A 15,290-nucleotide genomic window follows, 5' to 3' on the forward strand; every position below is an offset into this window, starting at 1 on the left:
GGTCTGTGATGAATTAATAGAGCTTTCGATGGATTATGTCGGTGAAATGGCTGGAACGTACTCGACAAAGAAGAAGGAAAGAGAAGAGATTCTTATAACGGGGAATGTCAAAATCCGTACCTGTGGCATCAGTCAGTGGAACCCAGAAGTTTCACATTTATGTGTATTTCATTGTCATAAACAAAGAAGAATTTACATCATGTGATACTTTAACGAATGCATTTCTAATGATGCAGCTCAAAGAATATATTGTTGATACCGAAGATGTGATCAATATTGAACTTGTAAGATACAGACAACTCTGCATATGTTTTCTTAGTGTTAGATGGGTTTGGATAGACTTTTCTATGTGGATCGTATTTTAAGAATATTAAAATTATTGCTAATAAGTCAGAAATATTTCTTTAGCTACGCGACACAAATGACTAACTTTAGCGTCGGTTAAAGTTTTTTCTGCATCGCCTTTTAACCGGCGTATAGAGACTTTAGGCGTCGGCTATTTAACCGACGCAGTAGGATCATCTTTTAGTATCGTTTTCATATACTACGTTGGAATACCGACGCTAAAGGTCTAATTTGACCGACGTTAAATGTCTATTCTGTACTAGTGAATCACAATGGTACCGACAGTCATCAATCCACTGATCAAATAAACGGTTCTGGAAGCAATCACCATTATCACCACCAAGAACCCAGGCCGCACCAGACACATGATTGCCAAAGGTGGCAGCCTCACAGGAACCCGATACGGTTGCTCCAAAGCCGGAAACTTCCACCTTAGTCAGATAAAAGCCGAAATTTGTCAGGGCCGGCCTTGGATATGACAGTAGACAATCTTACGGCTAATACTGTAGAAGTGCTTTACTGAAATAAAAGCCAAGTTAAGGTGAAACTACTTGTACCATGTTAGGAGAATGCAATTTGTCAAGAAAGTGAAACCATTAAGAAGTGGATAAAACCCTAAATTCGAAGGCATGTCTTCATCAAAAACCATGTCTATAGGTGCTGTCTTCAATATTATATACCTGCCTACCTTGACAACAAGCTTCCATCTAATAATCCCCTGCATATAAATTATAAATAGAGATGTAATAAAATTGTACTACTAGAAAGTATATTTTATTTATTTTAATATGTATTTTCCTAATATTGCAAAATTATTAAAGGATAAAAAGTAAATGGTATTCAAAGTTTGGTTAATTTGATCACAAAAAAGTCAAATAAGACAAAGAAATTGGGACAGAGTGAGTACTTAATTATGCCTAGCTTGACAATTAGCTTCCATTATCTTCTGCACAAAAACAGCCTCTTGCTTAATAACTTCATATTCCTCCGGCAAGAGAACTACTTATAAATAGGTTCAGTACATAATAGAAATGACTAAACTTGCATTATCACCCATCACTATATATGCTCATACGTTATTATAGCCAAGATGAACTCTGTGAATCATAATAGAATCCCTAAACTAGACAGTGGTCCCAGAAATATCTCCAGACCCATCATATCGGTGAATTAAACGGGCAGTACTAGTCCATGGTAAGAAACAAAAACGTTTATCTAATGCTCTATCTTCACTAATAGTTTCAAGATTTTCAGAATTATTGTGAATGAATTGCAAGCCACTTGGCTATTTTACAATCAGATTTTGCATGAACAAAGAGCATCTGCCTGACGACGACGGTGAAATGGCTGCAATGTTCTTGACAGACGAAGAAAAATGAAATTTTATCATTCCAATACTTACTTGGAGGAGCCGAATTGATGTCAAAATCCGCACCTGTAGCATCATACTGGAACCCAGAAGTCACATGAAATAGAGCATCTGACGAATATCGACGATGAATATTTATGTGAAAATCATTGTCATCAACGTACGAGGGAGGAATTTACTTACCTGCATGTCACAAATCTTTAGGTTCCATGTTGTTATTACAAAATTTAGCTATCATGTCTTTTTCTAACGAATCCCTTTCTATTGATGCAGCTTAAAGAATATGTTGATGATATCTATTGGTGCAGCTTAAAGAATATATTGATGATACCTAAGATCTGATCAATATCAAACAATTGTAAGATACAGACAGCTCTGTCTATGTTTTCTAGTTCTTATAACTGAGTATATGATTCAAAAAATTTATTATTTTTAATATATATTTAACATTGGTTTAACATATTATTGGTTTAATATATACTTGTCGCAAGTTATAATGCAAAAACAGCGTCGTACCGAGGTAATTTAATATTTGATGCTGTTTTTGCATTAATATAACTTGCGACAAATACTGAAAATTGTGACAATTTTTCGAACTTAGTACTCGAGCAAGAATGACGGAAATTCCGTTGCAAATTGAAAACTTACGACGGATGGGAGACTAAATTTCCGTCGTAAAAAGACTTGTTTGTTGCGGTGAACAGAAAAACCTAGGGTCGTTCATAATCGAGAAGCCCGCAGATCTTTCCGGTTAAAAGGTTGTTTCACAATCAGGTTATGCATGAAGTTTCTGGTTTGTGATGAAATAGAGCATCTGATGGATGAAATGTACTTGACAGAGAACAAGGAATTAAAGAAGCGATTCTTATGACAGGGATATATCTGATGAATTCAGTATACTCGGAGGTACCGAGATATTGTCAAAATCCGCAACTGTGGCATCAGTCATTGGAACCTAGAAGCTGCAACGGGCAAGCATGGGAGATGGATGGACTCATCCAGTGGTGGTGAAAACATATTATTATCATAAATTCTTGCATCATGTCATTTTTTAACAAATCCCTTTCTCATAATGCAGCTTAAAGAATGTACTGACGATACTGATATCTGATCGATATCAAACTTGTAATAAACAAACAGCTCTGTCTATTTTTTCTCAGTTCTAGATTCCGTTTGGATAGATTATTTTATAAAATGACTGGAAAAAGATTGAATGCAAAAACAAAATATATTTACATGTCCGTCAAATCCTTAAGAAAATTAACTATACGCGAAAGTGACACAAGAAGTACAAAACACGTTTTGAAATTTATACAAATTTGAGATAAGTGCACGCATCATCAATTTGACCTTCAAATACATGAAATACGAAAATACACGTTTATACAGATTTGAGATTAAGTACACGAATCATAAATTTGAGCTCACGATTGCAAGGTCTAGTTGCGAGTCACAAATCACAGTACATCAACCTTGTCTTGGTTGCCATTATTGAATTCAAGCCACTTCTTCGACTTGCAATATTTCATTAGAAAATACCAACCAATTGCCCCTGCAATCATCAACCCGCTGATTAAATGAACAATATTGGTAGCAATCACCATTATCACCACCAAGAATCCAGAGGACACCAAACACATGATCACCAGAGCCGGTAGCCTCATTGGAACCCGATATGGTCTCGCCAGTGCAGGAAACTTCCACCTTAGCCAAATAAAAGCCGAAAATTCTAACAGCATTCCCAAACTATACAAAAAGTTAGCTGCACCAATTATGACAGTAAAATCCAAATGAGAAACACCAAATGATATGACAGTAGATAAAAGTATTCCCACCCATGGAGTACCAACATACTTCAATCTTAAACCAAAAAACTTAGGCAAAATTCCCAACTCTGCCATGCCTAGAAGCTGATAACTACAACTACTTAACTGTGCTTCGAATGCTCCAATACCGGCCAAAATAGCTCCGACTTCAATCCAGTATTTTAACCATTGCCCGGAAATTGTTCTAGCTGCATTGGCCATGTAGCCAACTTCCCATTCTGTTTGATCAGCATTTACAGCTCCGGTTACAGCCATCAACGGAATTATGTAACCCAAACATGTCACTGTCACCGCGGAAAGTAAAGCAACTGGAAATTGTTTTTGAGGATTATCAACTTCACCAGCCATAGTACTGACATTATCCCAGTAATTCAAATTCCAAAATAGAGTATTGAAAAATAAATTCCAATTTTTTTTCACTCCATTTTGTCCCGTGCTGAGCCATTTCTTGGGATGAATACTCGGGATCGCTATAGCAGACATGATAAAAAAAGGTAGCAAGGAGATCACACCTAGTGCAACAGCTACATATCCCACAATAGTAAGGCCACTTAAATTCAAGAAACAAAACATTAAAGTAGAGACCGAAATCGCGATGGTTCTTGGCTGACCATCAGAGAAAATGGGAAAGAGTCTTTTTAAATAATCAATGCACTGAACTGGAAATGAAGCTATGTTAATAACTGTGCTAAGGAACTTCAGTGAACCCATCATGGATCCAAAGAAAGGTCCAAAAGCATGATGAGCCCAGATAACGAAACCACCATTACCAGGAAATGCTGTGGAGAGTTCAGCAGTGATGAGAGCTTCAGGGATGGACCAAATGAATGGGAAAATGAGGAAACCTAGGATTGCTAGTAACGGTCCTGCGCCTTGGACTGCAGGTTCTTCGCCATATGGGCCCCCTGCTACGTCAAAATAAACGAGGAAAACAAGGGGAATAAGTTTTAGTTTCTTGGTATTATCAGGTGATTTAACTCGGTTTTGTTGTGGTTCTGCTTCTATTGCAAGTGTAGTGGCATCAGCTGTGGCCATAGATTCAGAGAATATTTGGGAAATGCAGAATGATAAATTTTGGTTTACTCAGTAATAATTATAGAAAAATGAATACAATAGACTGGGCGGAACTAGGGGACCAGACTGAACCCTTCCCATTCTGGGCCTTCCTCTAGCTCGTTAAGATTTTAGCGGACTGGTTCTCAATATGATATCAGAGCTCAAGTTTGGCGGAGGTGTTAAGTTATTCGACCCTCCGTCACCCCAATATTTCCGTGATCCACTCTTCAACCCAAAAAATGGGATTTTGAGTGAGGGGGAGTGTTGAAATATATCATAAGATCTATTTGAGGCTTTTGTCTAACACCTTAAGTTTTTAGATAGACTGGTTCTCGACATTATTGACCTAATGAAGAATAAGACACCTGTGAGTTCTTTTTTTTCTTTTTTCTGTCAAAGAGATACAAAAACATAGCTAAATTGTATTAAAATATGTTTTTTTCATTCAAGAAAGTTTATCATCTAACTATCGGATATGCATAGATGAATACGGACATTTAGACAAAAAAGTATTCATGTCCGATAGAAAACACCCTTCCATTACATCCAAAAATGTTTGAAAGGTCTTGCCTTCCTCTGCACAAAGCCAGGTGCATCCTGAGAATTCATAACAAACAATGCGACAAAATTTATAAGGTTATCCATTATACAATGATATCTAATCAAAAAGGTCCCTTCAGTTAGTCACATAAAATAACAACAATAATAACCATTGGGGACAAAACATGACGAAGGGAGCAAGGACATCTAACCAGAGGGGTTTCCTTTGGTTAGTTAACTGTTTAACTGTCAGTGTTTCACTAATCGTGGTTTATTACTAGAATTTCTAATAATTTCTGACTGGTATCAACTTCAGTAGTAATATGTTACTACTGCCAGTTCCAATAGTACACTCTCACTTATTAGTAGCTTATATTTATGCACCATGGTTGCCGAAATCGGGAATCGGAACTAGTCGGTTGACAATTCAGGGTTTATCCGATATTTTTTTGATAAATCGGGGATTTTTCGTCAAATCAGATTGTAATCGGTAAATCGATAAAATAGTATTTAAGGATTAATCGGGGATGTTTGGAACAATGAATTTTACAATTTATTAATTTTGGCAGAAGTATATTTAGATTATTATTTTTTATTATAAATAACTTTGTTCAAAACTAAGGTTTAAGCATATCATAAATTCATTAAAATTCAACTATACTTGATTTGAGAAGCAGCGGATGCTCTCTCAGCACTCCGCAGTCGATGCATGTGAACTAGTATCGCATCACAGTCATCCTGCAGGGCTCACTCAATATCTCAACTGGCTTCTAATCACAGTCGAGATGTGACGAGTTCTAAAAAACTTTGAACTCGCAGATAGAAGTTAATTAGCGGGTTGCTGCAAAACAAAGAATCATCAGGCTGCAATTTGATTTTTACAGTATTGGGACTTGTGTTGGCCGTCATTATCACTAAATCCATGATTAATGTGAGAACATCACGATCCGAAAAAATGGCCCCGAATATCATTTATTAACACTAGACAATGTAGCGTTTGTTAGGGTTAAAAGGACATAACATTCTTTCAAGCGTTCTGTTATGGTTAAAAAGAACAGAACAATGTTTCATGTAGCTTTCAGTTAACATGATATTGCGTTCTGTTGGGGTTAAGAACAGAACACTACTTCGTGGAGCGTTTTGTTAGGGTTAAAAAAATTAAAACGCTACATGATTGTGTTACTAACTGGTATTTGAGTTCATCTTTTCCAACTATGTTATTTTGAGCATTATACGTGTGCTTTGTGAGATCAGGGGCCTTTTTTCAAAGGAACATACATGATAGCATGAAAATCTGAATTCGTTTCAATTATATTTATCTTTTTTTATATATACATAATTCTGCTAATTTAAATATTAAAAATCAAATTTCCCTTTCCGATGAACTAATTTTAGAGAAGGAAATAATTAAAGAGACACCCGGGAGAATTTTCTTTTGTCAAGAGATATGAAAACATAGCTAAGTTGTGTTGGAATATTATAGCCGAAAAGATGAGCTTTTTTATTCAGCAAAGTTAATCATCTAACTACCATTTAGACATGCATGGATGCCCGTAGACATTTAGACGACAAAGCAGCAAACCAGTACTCTTGGAAGGTTCCTTCCTCTGCATAAATCCAGGTGCATACATGACAGTGTACAATCAGCAGATGATTACCAGCAACAAATGCGACAAAGATCATAAAGTTATCCATTATCAATCGGATCAGAAAAGTTCATTCCCTTAGTCATATAAAAAAACAACAATAATAAGCACTGGGGACAAACAAGACGGAAGGGAGCGAGGACATCTCACCAAAGGGGTCTCCTTCGGTTAGATACCTGTTTAAAAGTCCATCACAGATGATTGTAAATTAACAAACATTTTACTGTCCTGTGATTTACTAATCGTGGTTGATTTATTACTAATAAACCTTACTGCTATCTGTTGGGTTTATTAATCTAAACTCGGTATAATTCCCCAGAATCATGGATGCTGCTGGATATGGCAAGGTGACACAATCGTTGGTGCATGGCTGGAGAATCTGCAGAATCATTAAGAGAATAAATCTTACGTTCATTTAGGCTTATCTTTGGCTCTAGTTTATTTCTTTCCTACTTTCATGGGATATCATATATCTCTTTTCCTTTATATTGTAATCGTCTTTCATAATAATAAAGTGGTGGTTTCAGAGTAAACTTTGTTCTTCTCCTAGTACAAATACATTGCAGATTGTATTTCTCGATAATCTGGTATCAGAGCTTGGTCACGAGTTGATGCCCAAGTACATGCCTAGAGCATTACAGATGGAGACAGACAAGAACAACGAAGGAAGGATCCAGTTAAACTACCCCATGTTGACTCGAGCAAATTATACGGCTTGGGCTATGAAGATGAAGGTGTATATGCAGGCCCACAGTGTTTGGGAGGCTATATCACCAAAGGATCCTAAGGCAACGGAGGTTGATGAGAAGAAAGACAAGGTCGCGTTGGCGGCAATATACCAGGCTATTCCGGAGGACGTACTCCTCTCGATTGCAGACAAGGAATCAGCCAAGGGAGCGTGGGAGGCTATCAAAACACTGTGTCAAGGTGCTGATAGAGCCAAGACGGCAAAAATACAAACCCTCAAGGCAGAGTTTGAGTCTATGACTATGCAGGACACAGACTCAATAGACGACTTCACCATGAAATTGAACGGATTGGTGACCAACATACGCTCACTGGGAGAAACTGTTGCAGAAAGCTATGTCGTCAAAAAGATCTTAAGAGCAGCCCCTTCGAAATTTTTACAAATCGCCTCCACTATAGAACAGTTTGGAAATATCGAGAAAATGACTGTGGAAGAAACGGTGGGATCACTGAAGGCTCATGAAGAAAGAATCAAGGGACAAACTGAGACAAAGGAGGGAAAGTTACTTCTCACCAGGGAGGAGTGGGTCGAAAGAGAAAAAGAAGAGAGCAAGCTATTGCTTACAAAAGAGGAATGGATGAAATGTTCAGTCAAAGGAAACGCCGAGACATCGCATGCAAGGAACAGGGCAAAAGGGTACATACGAGGAGGACGAGATAAAACTAAAGTGCGATGTTTCAACTGTAACGCTTACGGTCACTATGCCGTGGAGTGCAAAAAATCAAGACGAGAAAGGGAAGACACTGATGAGGCTCATTTTGCCCAGATACCTGACGATGAACCGGCCTTACTTTTGGTTGAAAGGGAAAAGAATGGTACGGTGATCAACGAGGAACGAGTAAAACCGAAGTTGGGTCAAGGAGAAAACGAACAAATGGAATCAAATTTGTGGTACTTGGACAATGGTGCAAGCAACCACATGACTGGCCAGTACTCGAAATTTGATAAACTTGACACAGGGATAACAGGTCAGGTAAAATTCGGTGATGGCTCGATGGTTCAAATAAGAGGCAAGGGATCAATCACATTGAGGTGCAAGAATGGAGAAAACAGGACACTGACTGAGGTATATTATATTCCCTCACTTAGAAGTAATATAATTAGTCTTGGACAACTCTCAGAGAATGGATATAGAATATCTATCAAGGGAGAGTATCTCTGGGTTCATGAAGAACAGGGTGCTTTGTTCATGAAAGTCAAACGGTCTCCGAACAGATTGTATAAAATCATTATCTACAGCGGCGAGACGAAGTGCTTGCTGTCGAGAGATGAGAATGAGAGTTGGCTGTGGCACTCTCGCTTAGGCCATGTGAATTTCAAGGCGATGAAGCTCATGTCCTCGACAAATATGGTCTGTGGAATGCCAAAGATAGATCAACAACATGAAGTTTGCACTGGATGTTTGATGTCAAAGCAAGTCAGAAAATCATTCCCTCAAAAATCGAGCTTTTCAGCAAAGAAACCGCTTGAACTAGTCCACGGTGACCTGTGCGGACCGATCACACCATGTACTCCAGGAGGTAATAAATACATACTTGTCTTGATTGATGATTATAGTCGTGTTATGTGGACCTATTTGTTGAAGAACAAAAGTGATGCATTTGAGGCTTTCAAAAATTTTCGTGTGTTGGTTGAGAACACTCCTGAAAGGAATAAAATCATGACTTTCAGAACAGACAACGGTGGAGAATTCACTTCAAAAGAGTTTTCGAAGTATTGCAAGGAAACTGGAATTGTTAGACACTTCTCTGCACCCTATTCGCCTCAGCAGAACGGCGTGGTTGAGCGACGTAATAGAACACTACTTGAGATGTCACGAAGCCTACTGAAGGAGATGAACTTGCCAAATCATTTTTGGGGAGAGGCCGTGCGTCACTCCACTTACTTGATCAATAGACTTCCCACACGTGCACTAACTGGAATTACGCCATACGAAGCCTGGTCGGGAAAGAAACCACATGTTGATCATCTCCGTGTCTTTGGCTGTGTTGCCCACATGAAACTGCCCGGTGTAAATTTGAAAAAACTAGACAGCAGGAGCAAACCAGTTGTCTACCTTGGGAAAGAATCGGGTACGAAAGCTTTCAGACTGTATGACCCTGTGACTAAGACAATTTCTGTGAGCCGAGATGTAGAGTTTGAAGAAAGAAGAGCTTGGAATTGGGTTAAAGAAATGGAAGAAACACAGTCACCAGCCGGTACCTTCACTGTATTTACAGGTGGTTTGGATGAAGCAACCGAGATCAATGAAAATGATGCATCGAGTTTGAATGAAGAGTCGACACCAGACCCTGTACCGAGGCACTCAAACGCTGACGGTGGCTCAGGTAACTTTGTAAGCCATAGTTCGACGAGTAGATTCTCTGGAAGTGAAGCACACACACAGAGTTCTCAGACTTTGGCCAGACAAGCTTCGACATCAACGCCAACTACAAACTCAACAAGCTCTGCAGAACAATCTCGAAGGTACAGGGACTTGAGTGATGTCTATAATGAAACTGTGCCGTTCGAGTTGGAAGATGAAGAACTTTTCCTCATGGGCGTAGATGAACCAGCAAACTACACACAAGCAGTGAAAGAAAGTGAATGGACAAAGGCAATGGAGATAGAAATGGATGCAGTAGAGAGAAACGGAACTTGGGTTCTGACAGAACTACCTCGAGACAGGAAACCCATTGACTTGAAGTGGATCTACAAAATCAAACGAGATGCAAACGGGAACATTGTGAAGTACAAGGCCAGGATCGTTGCCAAGGGATATGTTCAGAAGCAAGGCGTAGATTATGATGAAGTTTTCGCTCCAGTCACACGTATTGAGACCATACGATTGTTACTCGCAATTGCAGCAAAAGAACAATGGAAGGTGCACCATCTGGACGTGAAGACGGCTTTTCTGAACGGAGAAATTAAGGAAGAAGTCTACGTCAGACAGCCTGAAGGATTTGTTAAGCATGGGAAGGAACATCTAGTTTATAAGCTCATAAAAGCACTGTACGGTCTTCGTCAAGCTCCAAGGGCCTGGTACTCCAAACTGAATAAATGCTTAGAAGAATTGGGTTTTGTCAGGTGTGCATACGAGCAAGCTGTGTACACAAAGAAAACAGGAGAGGGTGTACTTATAGTCGGCGTATATGTCGACGACATCTTGGTGACAGGTTCAAGCATAAAGGAAATTGAGGAGTTCAAGAGGAAGATGGGACACAGGTTCGACATGAGTGATTTGGGGGAGCTAACGTACTATCTAGGCATTGAAGTCATGCAAAGAAATGGCTATATCCAGCTAAAACAGTCAGGGTACGCGAAGAAAATCCTCAATAAAGCTGGTATGCTGCAGTGTAATTCAGCAAAGATTCCGATGCACCCCAAAGAAGTCATTAACAAAGATGAAGAAGGAATAGCAGTAGACCCTACAGCATACAAGAGTATGATAGGAGGTTTGAGATACTTGGTGCACACCAGACCTGATCTGGCGTATTCTGTGGGCATTCTAAGCAGATTCATGGACAGACCCACACAGTTGCATCAAGGTGCTGTAAAACGCATACTCAGGTACGTAAAGGGAACGATTGACTTCGGACTGGTATACTCACAGGACAGTGACAATGAAGTGCTGATTGGATATTCCGACAGCGATTTGGCTGGCAATATAGAGGACAGGAAGAGTACCGGAGGCATGGTGTTCTACCTTAACAAGAGTTTGATAACCTGGACATCCCAGAAACAAAAATGTGTCGCACTTTCTTCATGCGAAGCTGAGTTCATGGCAGCCACAGCTGCAGCTTGTCAAGCTGTTTGGTTAAGGAAATTATTAGCTCAGATTACCAAGTATGACATTGGCCCAGTCACTCTCTTCATTGATAACAAGTCTGCGATTGACTTGGCCAAAAATCCGGTGTTTCATGGGAGAAGCAAGCATATAGACATTCGGTATCACTTCATACGTGAGTGTGTAGAGAACGGAGAAATCACTGTAAAACATGTACGATCTGAGGAACAGCGTGCGGACCTACTCACAAAAGCCCTTGCAGCTGTAAAATTCGAAATCATGAGAAACTTAATTGGCGTGGTAAAGTGCATTTAGACGAGTTTAGATTAAGGGGGAGTTTGTTGGGTTTATTAATCTAAACTCGGTATAATTCCCCAGAATCATGGATGCTGCTGGATATGGCAAGGTGACACAATCGTTGGTGCATGGCTGGAGAATCTGCAGAATCATTAAGAGAATAAATCTTACGTTCATTTAGGCTTATCTTTGGCTCTAGTTTATTTCTTTCCTACTTTCATGGGATATCATATATCTCTTTTCCTTTATATTGTAATCGTCTTTCATAATAATAAAGTGGTGGTTTCAGAGTAAACTTTGTTCTTCTCCTAGTACAAATACATTGCAGATTGTATTTCTCGATACTATCAACTTCAGGAGCACATGTTACTACTGTCACTTCCAATAGTACATGCTCAATTTGTACACGGTTATAAATTCAATATTATTCATCTGTTCTTGATTTAGGAAGCAGCAGATGCTCTCTCAGCACTCCTTCTCAGTCGATGCATGTGAATTGGTATCGCATCATATTAAGTCTAATATATTTTGAAGATTATGCAGCAAGCCAGAGTCTCCAGGAAGTCAACCACAAATGAAGATAACTACTCAGTTTTATAGATAAACATTCTAGGTTGTTATACAATTGTATATCTTATCATCTTGTTGTATAATTTATCTCTTATTAGTTAGGAATAGTGTTCAGATTATCTTGTATAAATAGATGGAAGCTGCATAACTTTAGTTTGTATCGCAGAGAATATCAGAACATTTAGTTTCATCTATAAATTTATTATGGCATCAGAGCTAGAGTCTTAAATCACATATTATCACCTTCCTTTCAACACTGTAACAATGGTTGAAATTGAATCCAACCAAACACCAAATCAGTCATCTTCTGAGCAAACCCAGCAATCTCCTTTAACCCAGCAGACCTCTCAAACTAATCCTCTGCAATCATCAAGTCATCGAATTCTTGACCCATATCTTATTCATCCCTCGGACAACCCCACAACATGTCTTGTCTCGTCTCAGTTGGAAGGAGACAATTACGCAACATGGACTCGAGGCATGACCAAGGCGCTTAATGCCAAAGGCAAGCTAGGATTCGTTGATGGAAACACTCCTCCACCGGCATCTGATTTGCCACTTTTGAACTGTTGGAAGCGATGCGACGATCTCGTCAGCAGCTGGATCATTCACTCTGTCCATCCAGATCTGCGTTCAAGCTTAATGTATGCTGATTCTGCACGAACAATATGGAACGATCTCAAGGTACGATTCTCTCAATCCAATGCTCCGCAGTTGTATCATCTAAAAACTGCAATCATCAATCTCAAACAAGCAGATATGTCAGTCACAAATTATTTCACACGTCTCAAGTCTTTATGGGATGAATATGACTCCCTTGTATCATCTGAACCATGCATTTGTGGCGCTAGCAAATTTCTCATTGAACGCCAAGAGCGTGATCGAGCCATGGAATTTTTACAAGGACTTCATGATCGATTTTCTAACATTCGAAGTCAGATACTACTCATTGAACCACTCCCATCAGCTCAGAAAATTTTCAATCTTGTTAAACAAGAGGAGGCCCAACAATTCATTGCCATGCCTCCTGCTCTTTCTACAGAATCTGCAGCACTTCAGGCTAGAGGTAATCCACCTCAACGCCACTCATTCAACAAGAGACAGCGCCCGTACTGTGATCATTGCAACAAGTATGGACATACACGTCAAACATGCTATCAGATTCATGGTTTTCCGCCCTCCAAGCCTAAAGGAACGGCCCCTATATCCACTGTAGCTGCTGTCACATCAACTGACAAGCAAGAACAGCCAGTTTTGCCATCACTTTCCGCTGACCAGTACAACCGCCTTCTTTCCATGCTATCCACTCCAAATATCGATGATGATATCCTTCCTAAGGTGAATCTCACAGGTAAAATCGCCAACACTTTATCCAATACAATTTGGTATGTAGATAGTGGGGCTACACATCATGTTTGTTGCGATATATCATTGTTTCATAAATACTATAAACCTCAAAAACTCATATAAATTTATAGATGAAACTAAATGTTCTGATATTCTCTGCGATACAAACTAAAGTTATGCAGCTTCCATCTATTTATACAAGATAATCTGAACACTATTCCTAACTAATAAGAGATAAATTATACAACAAGATGATAAGATATACAATTGTATAACAACCTAGAATGTTTATCTATAAAACTGAGTAGTTATCTTCATTTGTGGTTGACTTCGGTTCTGCCTCAACCAATTGTGCCATGACTTCTTCATTGTTTTGGAACCTACAATTCTTTGCCAGATGCCCATATCTTTTGCAATTGAAGCATTGTGGCTTTCCTTTGTGCCAACAATCATTTTCTTCATGACCGAGCTTTTGACAGTGGTTGCACTGAATTTTGTTGCCTGTGCCTTTGGAGAATGAAGTTTTTGCTAATAGGAGTCCCTCATTCTTTCCTCCTTTTTCTTCCTCCCTCATTGATCTCCTTTGATCAACGGCGCTCAAGGCATTGACCAACTCCATTAGGGTTATTTTGGATAAATCTTTGGAATCTTCAAGTGAGGATATTTTAGACTCATATTTTTCAGGAACACTCACCAGAATTTTATCAACAACCCTCTCATTAGCAAATGTTTCACCAAACAACCTTATTTGATTAACAATGCTCATAAGTTTACTCACATATTCCTTAATAGTTTCGTTCCCTTTCATCCGCTGCATCTCGAATTCTCGTTTGAGATTCAAAACTTGCATCAACTTTGTTTTAGCATTTCCTTCAAACTCTTCCTTTAGCGTGCTCCATGCCTCTTTTGGTGACTCGCAAGTCATGATACTTGTGAAGATTCCATCCGACACCGCTGAATGAATACATGAGAGTGCCTTTGCTTCTCTTGCCGCTTCTTCGTCACGTTTTTTGATTTGGGCCGGTGTTGGATTTTGTGGAAGAAGGGTTAATTCAACATCACTTTCAATTGTTTCCCACAAACTCATAGCTTTCAAATATGATTTCATTTTGATAGCCCATGAATTATAGTGATCTCCTTTGAACGATGGAATAGAGATGGAGAGGTTGTTTGATGCCATTGAATATGAAAGCTAAATACTTAATATATATAGGTGTATGTATAAAAAAAAATCAACTCACAAGCCCTAGATAACCTGGCTCTGATACCAAGTGTATATCTTATCATCTTGCTGCATAATCTTCAAAATATATTAGACTTAATACATCAGTCATCCAGGGCTCACTCAATACCCCAACTGGCTTCCAATGCTGACAACTGACATGTGCATCCCCTATCTTGATTGCCTCTTCACGGAGACTGTGCCGGGTTCTGAAATAGTCTTTGAAATAATTATGGGCGAGTGGATTCGACAAATCAACAACCAACTATGAGGCACATGTTGAAATATAACATAAAATCCATTTGGGGTCTTCCTCTAACACCTTAAGATTTTAGATGGATTGATTCTCAACACTGTATCAGAGAGCCAGGTTTGGCAGAGGTGATGGGCACCCGTGATCAACTCATCAACCCAAAAATTGGGATTTCGATTGAGGGGGTTTTGTGTGAGTGTGAGTGTGAGTGTAGTGGTATAAAAATCGGCCTCACTTTCTTACACTACAAGAAAAGTGGCTATTTTCGACCGCAAATTTCGAACGGCGGCTATTTTCGACCGTAA

At 39.1% G+C, this 15,290-nt stretch overlaps 1 protein-coding gene across 1 annotated transcript; it reads right to left on the reverse strand.

The window, feature by feature from the left end:
* Positions 1–2,958: 2,958 nt before the first annotated feature.
* On the reverse strand, positions 2,959–4,661 carry LOC108198560 (probable polyamine transporter At3g13620). The gene has a single exon (XM_064082534.1). The coding sequence runs from the start codon at positions 4,573–4,575 to the stop codon at positions 3,172–3,174; it is 1,404 nt and encodes a 467-aa protein (XP_063938604.1). The 5' UTR covers positions 4,576–4,661; the 3' UTR covers positions 2,959–3,171.
* Between the last annotated feature and the right edge of the window lie 10,629 nt (positions 4,662–15,290).

The sequence above is a fragment of the Daucus carota genome, chromosome 8, assembly GCF_001625215.2.
Source record: "Daucus carota subsp. sativus chromosome 8, DH1 v3.0, whole genome shotgun sequence".
NCBI classification, from domain to species: domain Eukaryota; kingdom Viridiplantae; phylum Streptophyta; class Magnoliopsida; order Apiales; family Apiaceae; genus Daucus; species Daucus carota.